General features: G+C 44.3%; 1 protein-coding gene and 1 pseudogene across 3 annotated transcripts; one reads left to right on the forward strand and one right to left on the reverse strand.

Moving 5' to 3' along the window:
* Positions 1-1,182: 1,182 nt before the first annotated feature.
* Positions 1,183-5,083, reverse strand: LOC311133877 (actin-related protein 2/3 complex subunit 4-like; annotated as a pseudogene). Its single transcript, XR_014615374.1, has 6 exons — positions 5,029-5,083; positions 3,462-3,580; positions 3,217-3,328; positions 2,249-2,344; positions 1,943-2,113; positions 1,183-1,817 (listed from the first exon to the last, which is right to left on the reverse strand). The product of XR_014615374.1 is annotated as an actin-related protein 2/3 complex subunit 4-like (transcript).
* LOC311133876 (transcriptional adapter 3) lies at positions 4,921-20,516 on the forward strand. Of its 2 annotated transcripts, XM_084167481.1 has the most exons (10): positions 4,921-5,220; positions 12,519-12,558; positions 13,222-13,455; positions 14,038-14,285; positions 16,279-16,384; positions 18,257-18,389; positions 18,542-18,645; positions 18,782-18,891; positions 19,115-19,306; positions 19,819-20,516. In XM_084167481.1, exons 3-10 carry the CDS (start codon positions 13,246-13,248, stop codon positions 20,009-20,011), a joined length of 1,296 nt encoding a protein of 431 aa, XP_084023607.1. In that variant the 5' UTR covers positions 4,921-5,220; positions 12,519-12,558; positions 13,222-13,245; the 3' UTR covers positions 20,012-20,516. The 2 variants fall into 2 exon arrangements, with proteins under 2 accessions (XP_084023607.1, XP_084023608.1); XM_084167482.1 differs by lacking the exon at positions 12,519-12,558 and having other exon boundaries at positions 4,923-5,220.
* The last annotated feature ends 90 nt before the right edge of the window (positions 20,517-20,606 follow it).

A 20,606-nucleotide genomic window follows, 5' to 3' on the forward strand; every position in this document is an offset into this window, starting at 1 on the left:
GTGTTTCCTTTATTTTGGCAAGTTACCTGTATTTATCATATTATTATACATATACTGAAGAAAAATATAAATGCAACATGCAACAATTTCAAAGATTTTACTGAGTTACAGTTCATATAAGGAAATCAGTCAATTGTAATAAATTCATTAGGCCCTTATCTATGGAACATGACTGGGCAGGAGCCTGGGAGGGCATAGGCCCACCCACTGGGGAGCCAGGCCCAGGCAATTCCCCACAAAAGGGCTTTATTACAGACAGAAATACTCCTCAGTTTCATCAGCTGTCCAGGTGGCTGGTCTCATACGATCCCACAGGTGAAGATGCCGAATGTGGAGGTCCTGGGCTGGCGTGGTTACACATTTCTGGGATCTTTTATTTCAGCTCATGAAACATGGGACCAACACCTTGCGTTTATATTTTTGTTCAGTATATTTTTATTGTTTGGCTACACCATCAGCATGTGCGGATATGTGGGCAAATCCAATTGTTGGTGCTTATGTAGGCTGCTATAGGATCAAAATGTTTGATCATTGTTTTCAAAATGCCAAGAATTCTCCTCCTACAGCTTCAATAAAGATTTTTTGTGGTATTTTTATACAGATGCCTCAGATTCATAACAGAGGTCCTCTATTACAGATGACCTCACAATTAACATGTATCTTTTTCTGGAAATGTGGATTTTCTCCAAATCAGCCAAGCACATAATTGCATACAAATTACCAAAGATCACTAGTGTTGAATGAATATGCTGGAACATGAAACATAAAAAGTGTCATGAAAATAAACTTTGAAATACAAGAATTGGCTATAATGCAACACGCGTTTGCAGTTTTAGGCTTACGAAAGAAGGGAAATCACTTTCAACAAAAATACTCCAACCACAGTCTCAGTTTTAGTTCAGAGCTAGAGGCCCACACTCTACCAGGAAGCATGCAAGATCTGACTCATACTAGAGCCAGAAAACACATATTCGCTTCCCCTTTCTCGCAACTGAAATAATAGAGACCCTTACTAACAGAAACAGCTGATCTTAGCAGAGACTAGAGTCCCAACCAACACAGCTAGTGCCACAGAAATAGAATGAGACAAAGTGCGTATCAAATGGTATGCACACTCAACCTCATGAATGAGGATGTGGACAAAAAGGAGGGGATTTATGGGATACACACAAGCATCATAAGTACAAACAAGCTGTCATGACTTTTATTGGTGATTATATCATTCATTATTATCATTTCATATCTTACGACAAATCAATAAATCTGTGACGTGTCTTGTAATCAAATGTAAACATACATCTGATTTTTTTCTCTCCATGATGATCTTACTGAACAGGTTAATATTTTTGTTGTTGTAACAAAATGAGAAGAAAAAAACCTGAACACATAGACAAACAAGAGTACATAAAGACATACAGAATGTATAAAAACAATACAGGCTGTTTCAGTTGCAACAACACATTCTCATTGTCCCTGTCATCATGAATATCAACTCGGTTAATACTTTTAAGGACCCGCCTTGGTTTTGAGATTTGCTCTAAGAGGCAGAAAAATAAACTAGGAAATATTTCATTATATACAGTCATCAATATTTATGAGTACCGTACATACTTGTGAGACACAGTTTGGTGCGCCACACCCACACTGGATTGGTCACTTTTCTATAGTCTTCGCCACTGATTGGTTGTTCACTCACAGTACGCTTCTCCACCCTCTTCCTGCTATCGGGCCCTTGAGCCTGCCCAGTCTCTCACAGATCCACGGTCATGGCCAAGTCATGTGATCAGTGAGAGGAATGCGAGGATACCACCTCAGAACTGAAACAACAGGAAGGCATTGACAAACATCATAATATTGTTTCATTATTCCCATTGATTTGACCACATTTCTATAAATGCATTAGAATCTAGATGGTTTTTCTTCTAAAACATAGCAGTCTTACATTCTTGAGGAACTCCTCCGCAACGATACGGGCACGGGCATTGACAGACAGCTTCATCTCGCTGATCTCCTTGTCGATCTCCTCCATGAAGTTGATGACGAAGTCCACTAGCTTATGCTTGTACATCTGCTCCGTGTGGAAGTTGGTGATGAGGAAACTAATGTCATAGCCCTAGATGACAGGATGGAGAGATGAAGGAAGAGAGACAGAAGGAAGAAAAAAGATGAGCAAGTCTTAAAACATCTGACGCAATACAAACACCAACTGGATCGTATCCCGTTTCAGTTTTCTTGACTCATCGCTCACCTCAACTGGTTTCCTCCTGAGAATGAAGAAGTTCTCCGCTCTCATCATCATGAAGCGCATGAACTTGTGGCACAGGATCTTCTCAATCTCATCAGCCTGATGGAGCCAATCACAGAGCACCAGTCAGCATTTCCATCAAACACACTTTTTTATTTGCAGCCGAAGGCTTTTAAATCTACACTGAGTGTACAAAACATTAAGAACACCTTCCTAATATTGAGTTGCACCCCCCTTTTTTCCCTCAGAACAGCCTTAATTCGTCGGGGCATGAACTCTACAAGGTGTCGAAAGCGTTCCACAGGGATGCTGGCCCATGTTGACTCAAATGCTTCCCACAGTTGTGTCAAGTTGGCTGGATGTCCTTTGGGTGGTGGACCATTCTTGATACACACAGGAAACTGTTGAGCGTGAAAAACCCAGCAGCGTTGCAGTTCCTGACACAAACCGGTGCGCCTAGCACCTACAACCATACCCGTTCAAAGGCACTTACATTTTTAGTCTTGCCCATTCACCCTCTGAATGGCACACATACATTTAAAAAAAAACATTTTAGTAATTTAGCAGACGCTCTTATCCAGAGCGACTTACAGTTAGTGAGTGCATACATTTTTGTAAAACAAAATTCATACTGGCCCCCCGTGCGCCCCGTGCGCCATGCTCTACCAACTGAGCTACACGGGACTATACACAATCCATGTCTCAATTGTCTCAAGGCTTAACAATCCTTCTTTAGCCTGTCTCCTCCCCTTCATATACACTGATTGAAGTCGATTTAACAAGTGACATCAACAAGGGATCATAGCTTTTACCTAGATTCACCTGGTCAGGCTGTCATGGAAAGAGCAGGTGTTCTTAATGATTTATACACTCAGTGTACGTGAAAGACTTTACTTACTTAAACAAACACACAACATCAAGATAATGGAAGGGTGACATTGAAAGTGAAAAGGAGGGTCATAACCCCTGACCTGCTTCACAGCAATGCTGACTCGCACAGAGTTGATGGAGCCCTCGATTAGGACCTTCTCCTTGTCATTCCGGCTGATCACCACAGGCTGTAGTAAGAGCTCTTTACTACTCCTGTAATGAGAGAAGACTCTGTAACAAATAACACTAACAATATCATTATGAGGACTAAGAGAGAAAGAGAGCGAGAGAGAGAGAGAGAGAGGAAGAGAGTGAGCGAGAGACTTTCACACACAACACAACTCACCTGACTTCCACCTCTGGCTTGTTGTGGCGTTCCACCACCTGAGAGGAGAAGTTCTCCAGGCAGAGGGCGGCCTGCAGTGTGGCACGCACAGCATTCAAGTATGGGCGTAGGGTCGCTGTCTGAGGGAGGGGGTGTCAACATTAACTTTGAAAACACTACTATTACAGATCAATGATCACGACAATCTTCCAGCAACCTTTTTTTTCATTCCCAAGACACACAATACAACTGAGGCTTTACCTTTCCGTCAAACATATCAGTATGGATGACGGATCACCACCTCAAGCTGAACCTTGGCAAGACGGAGCTGCTCTTCCTCCCGGGGAAGGACTGCCTGTTCCATGATCTCGCCATCACGGTTGACAACTCCGTTGTGTCCTCCTCCCAGAGTGCGAAGAGACTTGGCGTGACCCTGGACAACACCCTGTCGTTCTCCGCTAACATCAAGGCGGTGACCCGATCCTGTAGGTTCATGCTCTACAACATTCGGAGAGTACGACCCTGCCTTACACAGGAAGCGGCACAGGTCCTAATCCAGGCACTTGTCATCTCCCGTCTGGATTACTGCAACTCGCTGTTGGCTGGGCTCCCTGCCTGTGCCATTAAACCCCTACAACTCATCCAGAATGCCGCAGCCCGTCTGGTGTTCAACCTTCCCAAGTTCTCTCACGTCACCCCGCTCCTCCGCACACTCCACTGGCTTCCAGTTGAAGCTCGCATCTGCTACAAGACCATGGTGCTTGCCTACGGAGCTGTGAGGGGAACGGCACCTCCGTACCTTCAGGCTCTGATCAGTCCCTACACCCAAACGAGGGCATTGCGTTCATCCACCTCTGGCCTGCTGGCTCCCCTACCTCTGCGGAAGCATAGTTCCCGCTCAGCCCAGTCAAAACTGTTCGCTGCTCTGGCACCCCAATGGTGGAACAAGCTCCCTCACGACGCCAGGACAGCGGAGTCACTCACCACCTTCCGGAGACATTTGAAACCCCACCTCTTTAAGGAATACCTGGGATAGGATAAAGTAATCCTTCTATCCCCCCCTTACCCCAACCCACCCCCCCCCACCCAAAAAATAAAAATAAAAATAAAACATTGTAAAGTGGTGATCCCACTGGCTATAAGGTGAATGCACCTATTTGTAAGTCGCTCTGGATAAGAGCGTCTGCTAAATGACGTAAATGTAAATGTAAAATGTCTCAGACAGACTGCTGTCCGGACCTCTAGAGAGGAAGTACCATGGTCACAGGTTATGCTACAACCATGTTACTACAAGCATATTTAGACTCCTCATTCATTTGCATAGTATTGCACAATCTAAGAATGTTGTGGTGGTGTCAGAGCTTTCCAGCTTTAATACAATCAAAGGGATCGGATCAGACAAGTATACTAGTCCAACTGGTTTGATAATAGCTTTGATCCAGATTTTTTTCTTAGAGCGCACCGTCACGCCCACATTAATCTGTGCAACTATCAAGCCACCAGAATAAGGACAAAGGTTTAACCTAGGAATTTGAAAACAGAGAATTTCATCGGTATTTCTGATTGAAATAGAATTAAAGTTACTCACCATTTCTCTGTTGTTCTGGGTTTTGAAGGCGGAAGTTATTGTGCCACGCCTGCATTCAACACCTCTTCCGTAAATCTTACACTTCTCATCACAGCGAACAGAGCCTGAGAAGAAGAGGCAATGCGAGAGGGTCGACTCCGCCCAAAATCTTTCCGCGCAGATTAAGCAGACCATGTGAGGAGTTTTTGATAGGTGAGGCTTATTTGATCGAATAGAAATTTCATAATACTGAGGTTGTTACGAGTTTATTGATAGGTTTTTGACAAATGATCACTGGCTAGCTGGAATGTTCCCACCTGATCTGGCCTCTTCCCACCTGCCTAGCCAGCAGATCCGATCTGCATGTTTACAGCTGCACTAGGGTCAGTCAGCATTACTGTATATATTAAGACACAATGGAGCAGGCACCAGATATGGCTCGAAAACATACTTCGAACCAAATCAAATCAAAGTTTATTTAGCACATGCACCGAATACAGCAGGTGTAGACTTTACTGTGAAATGTTTACTTACGAGCCCTTTCCCAACAATTCAGAGTTAAAAAGTAAGAAAATAGTAACACAATAGATAACAATAAGGGATTAATCAAAATTTACAGAATGGCTACCTGGAGGAAAATGGAGCAATTTCAGTCAAGGGGAGGGTTTAGTATTTTTTAAATTTAGTCCAGGGGAGGGTAATGTAATTTGTAATTGATGACATTTCAATATTTCTTTGTGTTTTAGAATTAGTTTCTTATTAGGCTATAAATCAATGTGTGCCCGATGCCACCCCTCATCTCTGATTGTCTGCTGGGCGTGCAATATCAAGTGTGCCTATAGGCTATTTAGAGTGGTCTCAATCAAATGATCCATAGCGTATAGGCTAGAAAGCTCTCGACCTGCTCCACAACAGCCCCGTCGATGTGGATGGGTGCGTGCTTGGCCCTCCGTTTCCTGTAGTCCACGATCAGCTCCTTTGTCTTGCTGACGTTGAGGGAGAGGTTGTTGTCCTGGCACCACACTGTCAGGTCTCTGACCTCCTCCCTGTAGGCTGTCTCATCATCATCGGTGATCAGGCCTACCACCGTCGTGTCGTCTGCAAACTTAACGATGGTGTTGGAGTCGTGTGCAGCCACACAGTCGTGGGTGAACAAGGAGTACAGGAGGGGACAAAGCACACATCCCTGAGGGGTCCCTCATGTTGAGGGTCAGCGTGGCGGATGTGGTGTTGCCTACCCTCATCAGCTGGGGGTGGCCCATCAGGAAGTCCAGGATCCAGTTGCAGAGGGAGATGTTAAATCCCAGGGTCCTTAGCTTAGTGATGAGCTTGGAGGGCACAATGGTGTTGAATGCTGAGCTGTAGTCAATGAACAGCATTTTCATGTAGGTGTTCCTTTTGTCCAGGTGTGAAAGGGCAGTGTGGAGTCAAATCAAATCAAATGTTATTGGCCACATGCGCCGAATACAACAGGTGCAGACATTACAGTGAAATGCTTACTTACAGCCCTTAACCAACAGTGCATTTATTTTTAATTTAAAAAAGTCAAATAAAACAACAACAAACAAGTGTTGAGAAAAACAATAGCAGAAGTAAAATAAAATAACAGTAGGGAGGCTATATATACAGGGGGGTACCGGTGCAGAGTCAATGTGCGGGGGCACCGGCTAGTTGAGGTAGTTGAAGTAATATGTACATGTGGGTAGAGTTAAAGTGACTATGCATAAATGATTAACAGAGTAGCAGCAGCGTAAAAAGATGGGGGGTGGGGGGCAGTGCAAATAGTCCGGGTAGCCATGATTAGCTGTTCAGGAGTCAATAGAGATAGCGTCACCTGTGGATCTGTTGGGGCGGTATGCGAATTGGAGTGGGTCCAGGGTGTCTAGGATGATGGTGTTGATGTGAGCCATGGCCAGCCTTTCAAAGGATTTCATGGCTACAGATGTGAGTGCTACGGGGAGATAGTCATTTAGACAGGTTACCTTGGTGTTCTTCGGCACAGGGACTATGGCGGTCTGCTTGAAACATTTACATTTTAGTCATTTAGCAGACACTCTTATCCAGAGCGACTTACAGGAGCAATTACGGTTAAGTGCCTTGCTCAAGGGCACATCAACAGATTTTTCCCCTAGTTGACTCGGGGATTAGAACCAGCGACCTTTCGGTTACTGGCACAACGCTCTTAACCACTAAGCTACCTGTAGGTATTACAGACTGGGTCAGGGAGAGGTTAAATAATGTCAGTGAAGACACTTGCCAGCTGGTCAGCGCATGCTCTGAGTATGCGTCCTGGTAATCCGTCTGGCCCCGCGGCCTTGTGAATGTTAACCTGTTTAAAGGTCTTACTCTCATTGGCTACGGAGAGCGAGATCATACAGTCGTCCGGAACACCTGGTGCTCTCTTGCATGGTTCAGTGTTGCTTACCTCGAAGCGAGCATAAAAGTATTTAGGTCGTCTGGTAGGCTCACGTCACTGGGCAGCTCGTGGCTGGGTTCCCCTTCACCAGGTAGCTCTGGCTAGTGATGATCTGGTAGCAGTCAGAAATAGGGTCAGCAACATAGGCTCACTACTGCGTGGCAATGCTGTTGGAGTCGCATAGGCCGCCTGAGCCGAGGATGGTTCCCCCAGACTCTGCAGCAGTGGAGGGGGGGATCGAAAATGACATCCGGTGTGGGCTCAGTCTCGATAGCAGGCAGCTCCAGATGACCAGTTGGGGCTGGGGACATGACGTGTACATGCCCGGTCTCAGTTGCAGCCATGCCCGACAATGGTGCCGGGGCCGAAGAGGCAGAATACTCACACCCTAAAGTCAGTTGTAGTCGGTAACGTTGCAGAGGCTGCTGAACTCCATACTACTGTCTCATGTCCTCCACTGCAACCTGTCGGAGAGGGCTCCCCTGAACAGAGGAATCCTGGGATCTGGTCTGCTGTTGCACGATGCGAAGAAGACTCTGTATATTCTGCTCCATACGAGCCATACGTGCTTCCTCTACTCCACCGAAGAAAAAGGGAAAACCATACGACGGATGCAGCGATGTGACTCAATGTTAGTCCACACATTGGGGTGTTAATGCAGCCCCACCTGGTGCTGAGTAGTATCCCACAGGTGGAGGAGAGGGGCCATAGGGTCCATACTGCACCGTCGGCAGACGTAGGGCTCCCATAGGCTGCAGAGAGGAGGTATAATCCACATGGTAGTAGTTCACTGGATACCCCAGAGCCATACTCCACTGGACCACAGGTGGGCAGTGTGGAAAGTATCCTGTGTGGTCTCTGTGGGCCGCCATACTGTAGTGGTGTCAGCAAAGTCACAAATCCGGCGAGACAATGAAAATATTATTCTACTGGTTTGTGACTCACTGACACCGCCCCTGGTTAGAGGGAATAAGGCAGTCCAAGAGTTGACACACATAGGGAACTTTATTTACACACACTGACGAAGATGTACAGTGGGATGTACATGAGGATCGTTCTGTAAAGGTACAGAGACAGATAGATAATGAATATGCTATACAGGAGAGAAATATAGATATGTGCAGAGTACAATAGAATGGGATAAGCTATGCATTAAGGAATGATAATGAATAGAACAACTGGAGCAAATGACCATGTATTACATTACGTGTAGCTCAGTTGGTAGAGCATGGCACTTGCAATGCCAGGGTTGTGGGTTCGATTCCCATGGGGAGCCAGTATGAAAAAACTAAATAAAAATGTATGCACTCACTAACTGTAAGTCGCTCTGGATAAGAGTGTCTGCTAAATGATTAAAAATGTAAAAAATGTATTTTTAAAAAATCATATCACAAGAAGCGCTCATGCTAACAATAAACATGTTACCTAATAACATCCAATAAACATTGGGCTGTTGCGGTGACCGTATTACCGCCACACCGGCAGTCATGACCGCAGTCAAATTTCCTGTCACAGTAATGACATCCAAAACTGTGAAAATGAATGGCTCGGATGTGTAGCCTACAAAACTTGCTAATGGCTTGGTACTCAGTACTCTATTGTCCTTCTAATCACTCTCTAAACACTTCATGATCAAATTTGAATAATCTGAATGATGAGGACAAATGGTGATGGGAGTTAGAGTTCCCGTTGCGAAATGGACACAGGAAAGCCCTGTACACTATTCAACACTGGTCTGACCAGTCGGAATCCACACTTCAAGATCGTTTTGATCACGTGGACTGGGATATGTTCCGGGTAGCTTCCAAAAATAATTTAGACGAATACACTGAAACGGTGACTGAGTTTATCAGGAAGTGTATAGGTGATGTTGTGCCCACAGGTGGTGAAGGTAGGAAACAACATCTCCACTTCGCTGATCCTCAACACTGGGGCCCCACAAGGGTGTGTGCTCAGCCCCCTCCTGTACTCCCTGTTCACCCATGACTGCATGGCCAAGCACGCCTCCAACTCAATCATCAAGTTTGCAGACAACACAACAGTAGTAGGCTTGATTACCAACAATGGGAGTGTGATGCCAGGAAAATAACCTCTCACTTAACGTCAACATAACAAAGGAGATGATCGTGGACTTCAGGAAACAGCAGAGGGTGCACCCCCCTATCCACATCGACGGGACCGCAGTGGAGAAGGTGGAAAGCTTCAAGTTCCTTGGCGTACACATCACCGACAAACTGAAATGGCCCACCCACGCAGACAGTGTGGTGAAGGAGGCGCAACAGAGCCTCTTCAACCTCAGGAGGCTGAAGAAATTTGGCTTGGCACCTAAAACCCTCACAAACTTTTACAGATGCACAATTGAGAGCATCATGTCAGGCTGTATCACCACCTGGTACAGCAACTGCACCGCCCGCAACCGCAGGGCTCTCCAGGGGGTGGTGCGGTCTGCCGAACGTATTATCGGGGGCAAACTACCCGCCCACATACAGCACCCGATGTCACAGGAAGGCCAAAAAGATCATCAAGGACATCAACCACCCGAGCCACTGCCTGTTCACCCCGCTATGATCCAGAAAGTGAGGTCAGTACAGGTGCATCAAAGCTGGGACCAAGAGAATGAAAAACAGCTTCTATCTCAAGGCCATCAGACTGTTAAATAGCTATCACTAGCACATTAAAGGCTGCTGCTGCCTATTGAAATCACTGGCCACTTTAAGAAATGGAACACTAGTCACTTTAATTATGTATACAGTCACTTTAATAATGTTTACATATCTTGCACTACTCATCTCATATGTATCTACTGTATCTTAGTCCATGCTGCTCTGTCATTGCTTGTCCATATATGTATATTTTCTTAAATTCCATTCCTTACTAGTTTTGTGTGTGTTAGGTATATGTTGTGAAATATTACTGCACTGTCGGAGCTAGAAGCACAAGCATTTCGCTACACATTTACATTTTAGTCATTTAGCAGACGCTCTTATCCAGAGCGACTTACAGTTAGTGAGTGCATACATTTTCATACTGGCCCCCCGTGGGAATCGAACCCACAACCCTGGCATTGCAAAAGCCATGCTCTACCAACTGAGCTACAGAGGGCCTACACCCACTATAACATCTGCTAAACACGTGTATGTGACAAATAACATTTGATTTGATTTACACAATATGCATACATTTATTTTTAAAACCCGTTCCAGAGAGAGAGAGAAAAGCAGCTGTAGGCTATTAGGGAGTGGAGGCCTTGAGGTGTGGTGTGTGTGAAACAGGAGGCTCAGAGCAGGCATGGAGGGAGAGACCGCGACCACTGTTATCTCGTGCTAGACTAACTTCTTGCTAGTTATTTATCATCCCATCCAATTACATAGTACCTGTATTGACTGCATCAAACTGAGAGAAGCTAGCTAACTAGGCTAATTGGGGCTAGCCATAACGTTACTGCACTCACATTTACATTTTAGTCATTTAGCACGTTGGAGAGTGCATACATGTATATATATTATTATTTTTTTACACTGGCCCCCGTGAGAATCGAACCCACAACCCTGGCGTTGCAAACGCCATGCTCTACCAACTGAGCTACACGGGACGCTTCTCACATCCTACAGTTAGCTACACATAACAACAACTCCACTCAGATTATAAAGTAAATAGCAGCCTATCTGTTGGCTTTTGGTCGTTGTAGCCTCTCTTTCTCATTTCATTTTAATTTTGCCAGTTTAATTCCATCTTCCATTGATTAGATATCCCCTAACTTGCTTGCCACACAAGCAGAGTAGCAATGCAATTGTCTCTCTATCGCACGGGAAGGATCAGAGCGCATGCCTTTTTTGTAACTTTTCCCAAATCATCAATATAGAGTCTCATCATGCACCCCACCCCTTATGTCTTGATTTCGAAGACATTCCCAGGTTTATAGGTCTATCATAACTAATTAAATCATGGATATTATTGTGATGGAATAGGCTATATTAAACTGATTTATTTGACTTTTTAAAAAGTAGATGTTCCAAAGGCGTGCATCAGCAGCTAGTATGCGTGGAAGCCTGGGGATGCTAAACATGTTTATGTTGATCAACGGTCAATTACCGTGAGACCAGACAACATTTCATAAACGACTCACAGTCCTAAATTAACACTAAGAGAAGATTGAACAACTGCTAAAAAATGACCAGTCGTTCAATCTTCTCAGTGTAGCAGTTGGAGTAATGGGACAATTCTGAGTACATCATATTTCTCATCCCTGGATTGACGTACGTTTTCTGAGCCATATCTCGCGCCGGCTCAGCGGTGTCTTAATATGCACAAAAATGCTGTCTGACCCTAGTGCAGCTGTAAGCAAGCGGGTCGGATCTGCTGATTACCGCCTGCCGTTCGCCTTTGCGGACATGTATTTACATTGTTAGAGCGGTCAGTCGACCATCTTGTCAATATAATAGATAATCTTTGACAGAGCGTTTTCATTGGATTTCGTCGGGTCATCACTAGTTACCACCACCACAAAGTCATAAACCCCGCCCATTTCTACATTGTATTTTTTAAAAATCTGATTTAAAATCTAACCACACTGCTAACATTATGACTAATCCTAACCTTAAATTAAGACCAAAAAGCAAATGTTTGTTTTCATGAATTTTACTATAGCCAATTTTGACTTTGTGGCTGGGGTAACTAGTTGAAACCTTTCGGTCGCTGCGGCCATCTCTCTGGGCTCTAAACATCTTTGGACGCATCCATTTGTTGGCCTCACTTTGTAGGGGAGTTAAATAAAATACGAATTTAGGCCATGTGCTATTTTTATTATAATAATTGTATTAAGAACTATTGTATTATTACAAATATAACTGACAAATGAAACATTTTGATCCCTTACCGTAAATACACATCCCCAAATATGATATGTTTTTTTTACCGGAGATACTATTCTACAATTTTGAGTCTCTGACATTCTTTATCCTTCACTTGGTTATTAGTAAAACAAAATATTATTAATAGTTGAAAATAATTTCACACTCAGAAATACTATTTACAAGTTTTCAAAATAGAACACAAATCCCTGTTCCTGAATTTTCGTACCCCCCTTCTTCCATAGATGGTTCAGTCAATTATGGATGGCAGTCTACGAGTCAGAGGTAAATTTAATATTGTTGTGTTAATATTCAAAATTTAGCCAATTTACTTTAGATTTACATGATGCATTTGCAATCAAACCACTGTCTTGTCTATTTATAAAGTGTATTGGAGGTTCTGATTGACATTGTGAATGGTCAGTGTAGTTTCCGATGCACCGGTCATTGAACGCAGATACTGTGCTAAAGCTAGCTAGCTCGTTAACAAGCTAGCTAACGCTAATTTTCACGTTGTCTTCAATGGAAATCACCCACGTTGTTCCCCGGTCTTGAAGCTAGTAGTAGTAGGCTAGAAGAGTTTAGCGAGTAATGTGAGGAGCCTTTCCAGAGCAGTGGTCCAATGTTGCTTTATGGACAGATTTGAGTTTTCTTTTAATCCTGCCATTCTTGGTTCTGAGGGGACCACAGGCTATGCAGATTTTAGTTCCAGCGCAGTACCACCCCCCTGGTTAAACCAGCCCTGGCTTTAATAGTTGAATCAAGTGGATTAGTACTGGGCTAAAACAAAATCATGCATGGCCTGGCCGTGTGTGTGTGTGTGTGTGTGTGTGTGTGTGTGTGTGTGGTGTGACAGTGACAGTGACACAAAGAGCTAATTGACATTGTTTCATGATGTCTGTCCATTTTTGTATGATCAATGGTGCACATGATCTCTCCTCCACATAGACATAGCCCACTCTAACCATCAAGATGAGTGAGTTGAAGGACTGCCCGCCTCTAAAGTACTATGACTTTAAGCCAGTAGAGCATGTGAAGGTGTGCCCCCGCTACACTGCAGTGCTCGGGCGCTCAGAGGACGATGGCATCGGTATTGAGGAGCTGGACACACTGCAGCTGGAGCTGGAGACTCTCCTGTCCTCTGCTAGCCGCCGTCTCAGAGCTCTGGAAGAACAGAGGCAGGTAAGGCAGGAGTCAGTGAGCACATCTCAAATGTTTTCATCAAACAATTGAGCAGCTTTTATGTCATTGGACAGCCTGAGGATTCAGTTGCCTCTTTACTCTACCTGCTGCTGCTATACCTCCATCTGTAATGTTGGACAGGCAAGATATTTTGCTGCCATAGTGTTTCTGACACTACAAGTGATAACCTCCCGAGTGGCGCAGTGGTCTAAGGCACTGCATCGCAGTGCTAACTGTGCCACTAGAGATCCTGGTTCGAATCCAGGCTCTGTCGTAGCCGGCCGCGACCGGGAGACATGGGGCGGCGCACAATTGGCCCAGCGTCGTCCAAGGTAGGGGACGGTTTGGCCGGCAGGGATGGCGTTTGCAATGCCAGGGTTGTGGGTTCGATTCCCATGGGGGGCCAGTATGAAAAAATAAATAATGTATGCACTCACTAACTGTAAGTCGCTCTGGATAAGAGCGTCTGCTAAATGACGTAAAAATGTAAAATGTAAATACTTGCCTGATGTTACAAATCTTCCTGTCTCATCCTTATTTGATAAGGACGGTTTGTTGGTAACTGGTACCTATCTTTCTCAGATCCTCACAGACTGGCAGGATAAGAAAGGGGACAAGCGGTTTCTGAAGCTGGGAAAGGACGCAGACTTCTCAGCCTCATCACGTCATAAACCGAAGAAGCAGAAACTTGATGGAAAGGGCAGTCAGGGGCCTGGGCCTGGTCCCGGACGACCCAAATCCAAAAATCTGCAGGCCAAAGTCCAGGAGTACGAGTTAAGTGAGGATCCACAGGACATTCCCCGTAATCCTAAGAATGATGCCCCCAACAGGTCGGTGACAATCACATCTCACACAAACAGTGCTCCAAGGCAGTGTTTCACAACCCTGGTCTTCGAATACCCTCAACAGTAGACATTTTTGTTGTAGCCCTGGACAAACACACCTCATTGAGGGCTGCTTCTTCTTCTTCTTTAAAGTTTTATGGCAAACTACACCTATTGGTGTATTGCCGCCACCTACTGTACAGGGTCTTCTTATTTGATGTTATTGCGGACCGCAAACAAATGCTATAGGTGCATGCCGCTACCTACTTTTTTGGGTGTATATAATGAACAAAATAAAACGAAACAAAATGAACTAAACTCAATGTACTCCTTTATTTTGATTCAACTGCCAACGCCCATCCCAACAGGCTCTGGGGCCTGAGAAGGAAGAGCATCTTAGGACAGTATTCTTTGCAATGTTTCGGCAGTGAAGTCCTGGAAACCCAAAAACCTTTCAGCCGCAGATACTATTATGTCCAGTTTCTTGGACTTTTTGTTTGTTTGTGCAGTACAATTAATCACATGCACAATAAACACCATCACATCTACCTTCTTCACAATCAGTTTCCCTCGGAATCTCCACAGTCTGCGGAGCGTCCACCCCCATATCTTCAGCTCCCTTCGCTCCTTCAACTATTTCACGAGCCTCAGTGTAAGAGACCTGCTGTATAGCCCTGACTCTTGCCACTTCATACTCCTTTTTCCTAACCGGGCACTCCGGGGAATTTGGAACGTGGTTGCCATCACAGTAGGAACATCGGACACCCTCAGATTCTTCAACAACATTCCTTCGACACACACTTGATACATGTCCATACCTTTCGTAATTCCGTCAAAACAACGGCTTGGACACAAAAGCTCTCACCGCATATCTAACATATCCCATCTTCACATGTGAAGGGAGATACTCTTCGTCAAACATCAATAATACCGACAGGCTTTCTTTAATCCCCATCTACGACACAGTTCAGCCGGCGTGCTCCAACTACTCCTGGTATGCTCCCCGTAAACCACGAGGCCTCCACATCCAACGCGACGCCAGAGATGAGACCTTTTAACGGTGCTCTGCTACAAAAATCTAAACTCTCCACTTCATAAGTCGATAGTTTGTCGATCCTTAATGCCATTTCCTTCTGCTCTTTCGACACAAGAAATCAAAACAAAACCACTTCTGGTCCCTCTGACGATTCCACCTTTCCCAATGCATCCCTTATCATCCTTGATACTTCAAACAGATCTCCCACAAAAGCATAATTGTTAGTGAACCTTACTCCAACCAGAAACGTATACTCATTAACAACTTTAGCCCTTTTTGTTCCATTTTCCTTTATCACCTGTCTTCCACTCTTCAGCCAAACTGCAAGGATCCACTCTCTCCACCAATCTCACTCCCACTGGGCCAGAATTATCCTTGACATCCTTGGAACGAGGCCCAAACTCGGCAGGCTCCACCGCGGGTACTTCAGGTTCCATCTCCGAGCTACTAGATCACGTATCCCTCTTTTTACACTTGTCGCCTACCACCCCTCTTCCCTCTACACTCAACTCATTCTCGGCTGTCATCACTACACCTGCCACAGCAATTGATTCACCCTCAGTCTTGTCATGTTCAATTTCTTTCTTTAGCTCTTCTAGAAGTTCTGTCCAATCCTCCATTCTATATTCACTCAGGACATATTTCACTTCCAGAAGGTTTGTACAATACCCCACTCCATATTTATTCATAATATGTTCCAGTTTCTTCCTTTTTCCCTTGTCCGCCATCTTCTTGAACCCATCGCCTTAAGATGCTTTTGGGAAACCGGCTCATTGAGGGCTTGATGATTAGTTGACAAGTGGAATCAGGTGTGCTTGTCCAGGGTTACAATAAAAATGTGTACTGTTGGCGGTACTTGAGGACCAGGGTTGGGAAACACTGCTCTAAGGTCACTGACAGTGTTTGTTTTTCATTGTCCCACATGCAAGATTTTCTAGTGTATTTGTGTCTAATGTTTTCTAGATTTTGGGCATCAGTAGAGCCATACTGTGCTGACATCACAAATGAAGAAATCCGGGTTCTAGAAGAACTCCTGAAGCCCCTGGATGACGAGGCTGAATACTACAAGGTACAATATTGAATCCTACCCCTTTTAAAGTTTTGTCATGTTATGCTCATTGCATTATAGTAGCTGCCTTAGCTGGCCTCTACGGTCCCAAGACTACTAGCCTATCTGATAGAAGGTTTTCTGTGACACTTCAGATAAGAGTGTGATTGAATGGTGTGTTACTCATCCTCTGTTACACATTTCCCCAAGGAGAGAACATACAGTTGAAGTCGGAAGTTTACATACACGTAGGTTGGAGTCATTAAAACTCGTTTTTCAACCACTCCACAGATGTCTTGTTAATAAACTATAGTTTTGGCAAGTCGGTTAGGACATCTACTTTGTGCGTGACACAAGTAATTTTTCCAACAATTGTTTACAGACAGATTATTTCACTTATAATTCACTGTATCACAATTCCAGTGGGTCAGAAGTTTACATACACTAAGTTGACTGTGTCTTTAAACAGCTTGGAAAATTCCAGAAAATGATGTCATGGCTTTAGAAGCTTCTGGTAGGCTAATTGACATCATTTGAGTCAATTGGAGGTGTACCTGTGGATGTATTTCAAGGCCTACCTTCAAACTCAGTGCCTCTTTGCTTGACATCATGGGAAACTCAAAAGAAATCAGCCAAGACCTCAGAAAAAAAATTGTAGACTTCCACAAGTCTAGTTCATCCTTGGGAGCAATTTCCAAACGCCTGAAGGTACCACGTTCATCTCTACAAACGATAGTATGCAAGTACAAACACCATGGGACCATGCAGCCGTCATACCGCTCAGGAAGGAGACGCGTTCTGTCTCCTAGACATGAACGTACTTTGGTGCGAAAAGTGCAAATCAATCCCAGAACAACAGCAAAGGACCTTGTGAAGATGCTGGAGGAAACAGGTACAAAAGTATCTATATCCACAGTAAAACGAGTCCTATATCGACATAACCTGAAAGGCCGCTTAGCAAGGAAGAAGCCACTGCTCCAAAACCTCCATAAAAAGCCAGACTACGGTTTGCAACTGCACATGGGGACAAAGATCGTACTTTTTTGAGAAAAGTCCTCTGGTCTGATTTAAACTAAAATAGAACTGTTTGGCCATAATGACCATCGTTATGTTTGGAGGAAAAAGGGGGTTGCTTGCAACCGAAGAACACCATCCCAACCGTGAAGCACGGGGGTGTCAGCATCATGCTGTGGGGGTGCTTTGCTGCATGAGGGACTGGTGTACTTCACAAAATAGATGGCATCATTAGGAAGGAAAATTATGTGGATATATTGAGGCAACATCTCAAGACATCAGTCAGGAAGTTAAAGCTTGGTTGCAAATGGGTCTTCCAAATGGACAATAACCCCAAGCATACTTCCAAAGTTGTGCCAAAATGGCTTAAGGACAACAAAGTCAAGGTATTGGAGTGGCCATCACAAAGCCCTGACCTCAATCCTATAGAACATGTGTGGGCAAAACTGAAAAAGCATGTGCGAGCAAGGAGGCCTACAAACCTGTTTCAGTTACACCAGCTCTGTCAGGAGGAATGGGCCAAAATTCACCCAACTTATTGTGGGAAGCTTGTGGAAGGCTACCGGAAACGTTTGACCCAAGTTAAACAATTTAAAGGCAATGCTACCAAATACTAATTGAGTGTATGTAAACTTCTAACCCACTGGGAATGTGATGAAAGAAATAAAAGCTTAAATAAATAATTCTCTCTACTATTATTCTGACATTTCACATTCTTAAAATGAATGGGTGATCCTAACTGACCTAAGACAAGGAATTTTTACTAGGATTATTACTAGGAATTGTGAAAACCTGAATTTAAATGTTTTTGGCTAAGGTGTATGTAAACTTCCGACTTCAACTGTAGATAAATAATATTGTATTGGTTATATTGTGTAGATTCCGGCATTGGGGAAGCACTACTCTCAGCGATGGGCTCAGGAGGATCTGCTGGAGGAACAGAGGGAAGGAGCACGAGCCAACGACAAGAAGAAAAGCTTCATGGGACCACTGTCTGAACTAGACGCCAAAGGTGAGGGCATGCTAGGAGATGGGGATGACGACATACAGCATGTATTGAGTGGATGAGCCTTCACAAATGGGCATTGTTGTCTTCCTTTAGCATCAACACTGAAAGGATCATGTGTAATTATGTCTGATACAAGGGGGATTTTATTCCCTCAGATGTGGATGCCCTGCTGAAAAAGTCAGAGTCCCAGCACGACCCACCAGAGGATGGTTGTCCCTTCGGGCCTCTTACACAGCGGCTCCTTCAGGCTCTTGTCGAGGTCGCATATTTCAGGCTTTGTTGTTTACGCATACAATTCTAAATGACTTAAACACATCCCTGCAAATAACTAGTTGATTTGAATACATTGTAATTATAATTGAAATTCTTTATTTCATCTTGTTTCTTTCTTGCAGGAGAATATCATATCACCCATGGAGGATTCTCCAATCCCTGACATATCTGGGAAGGATGGAGGGAACGAGGGGGCTGGGACTTCACCTCGCAGCCAGGGCAAAGCTTTTAGGTAAAGGCTTATCCTCCATAAACTAACATCACCCCGTCATAACCTTGTAGGATACACTCTACAGATACCCTGAAGGAAAATTCCTTCACAATAGCAACAAAGGCTTTGTAGATTACGCCAATATATTCCAATCACTGATTACTTCTTCTGCGACTCAGTCACTCACCAATCAGTCAACTAGATCTTTCTTTCCGCCGACTTTCCCACCCTTCCTCTTTCCTAGTGTTCCTCACACGCGCTCCCTAGAGGCACGGATCAAGGAGGAGCTGATGTCTCAAGGGCTGCTGGATTCTGAGGAGCGGCCTGGAGCAGGCGGAGACTCAGAGGATGAGGTGCTCGCTGAGCTCCACAAGAGACAGGCTGAACTCAAAGCCCTTAGTGCCCACAACAGATCCCGTAAGCAGGAGTTACTCCGGTGAGAGCACAAGAGAAAAGTGCAGGGGAGAAATGTAAAATGTACATGAGCAATACGGTTGATTTAAGGTCCTAAAGAACTGTCTGATGACTTAGTTTAAGACACGTGTCAAACTCATTCCACAGAGGGCCGAGTGTCTGCGGGTTTTCACTCTTCCCTTGGACTTGATTGATGAATTAAGGTCACTGATTAGTAAGGAATTCACCTCACCTGGTTGTCTAGGTCTTAATTGAAAGGAAAAACCCAAAACCAGCAGGCACTAGGCCCTCCATGGAATGATTTTGACACCCCTGTTTTAAGACCTAAATGGAGGGATGTTCTTACGTTGATGATGATGAGTTGCACTTATAGAAGGCCCAGTTGCTTCACATTGTTTCACTTCATCCACCATCATATGTGCAGTAGTACATTACCTGAACACTCATCACAAACTAGTACTGGATTTGGATATTATTTACAACACTCAGCATTCATAGTTTACTCTAACCTTCCCTTCATTGTCCTCCTTACAGCCTGGCAAAGGAGGAGATGCGGAAGCAGGAGTTGCGGCAGAGGGTCCGGGTGTCTGATAATGAGGTCATGGAGGGCTTCCGTCGCATTATGGCTGCCAGGCAGAAGAAACGCACACCGACAAAGAAGGAGAAGGATCAGGCATGGAAAGCACTGAAGGAGAGAGACAGCATCCTCAAGCTGCTGGATGGGTAGAGGGGCAATCATGTAGGGTGGGTGTGGGAAGGAAATGGGAAGGGGTCGTTTTTCAGTCTGCCAATGAGTATATACTGTTGTATATGTGTGTGTCTGGTCATATGCTTCCATGCTCTAGTGGCCATAAGCATTTTATCACATTTTCTTACTCTATATAACTATCCAATGGAAGTACAGTGAATACCTGCAATGATGTAGCATGATTGTCATAGTTGTTGAAAATGGAGGCATGCATTTTTTTCTTTAGATAATTCCTGTATTCTTGTATGAGTATGTTAACTAAACTTTCCGTGCACTGTATTCACTATTCGAACATCCTCACCAGAGGAGCTTATGATGATTTCATGTGGTACTCTGGCGTTTGTTTTTTGAGACTATAACTAGGATTGTTTTCCACTGGCATTTTCCAAGTTCTGTTGATTTTGTTTACATTTTAACGTTTATAGTGTATCTCTAGGATGGAAAAACAAAAACGTAATGTGTGAATAAATAAATATCAGGAAAAGGGTTGTGAGGGTATATCAATGTGATGTGCGATTTACTTTCACACTACATAATGTTGCAAGACATTTAACCAACTGAACTGTAGCTCTGA

This window comes from Coregonus lavaretus, assembly GCF_964263955.1.
Source record: "Coregonus lavaretus genome assembly, chromosome: 8".
Lineage (NCBI taxonomy): Eukaryota > Metazoa > Chordata > Actinopteri > Salmoniformes > Salmonidae > Coregonus > Coregonus lavaretus.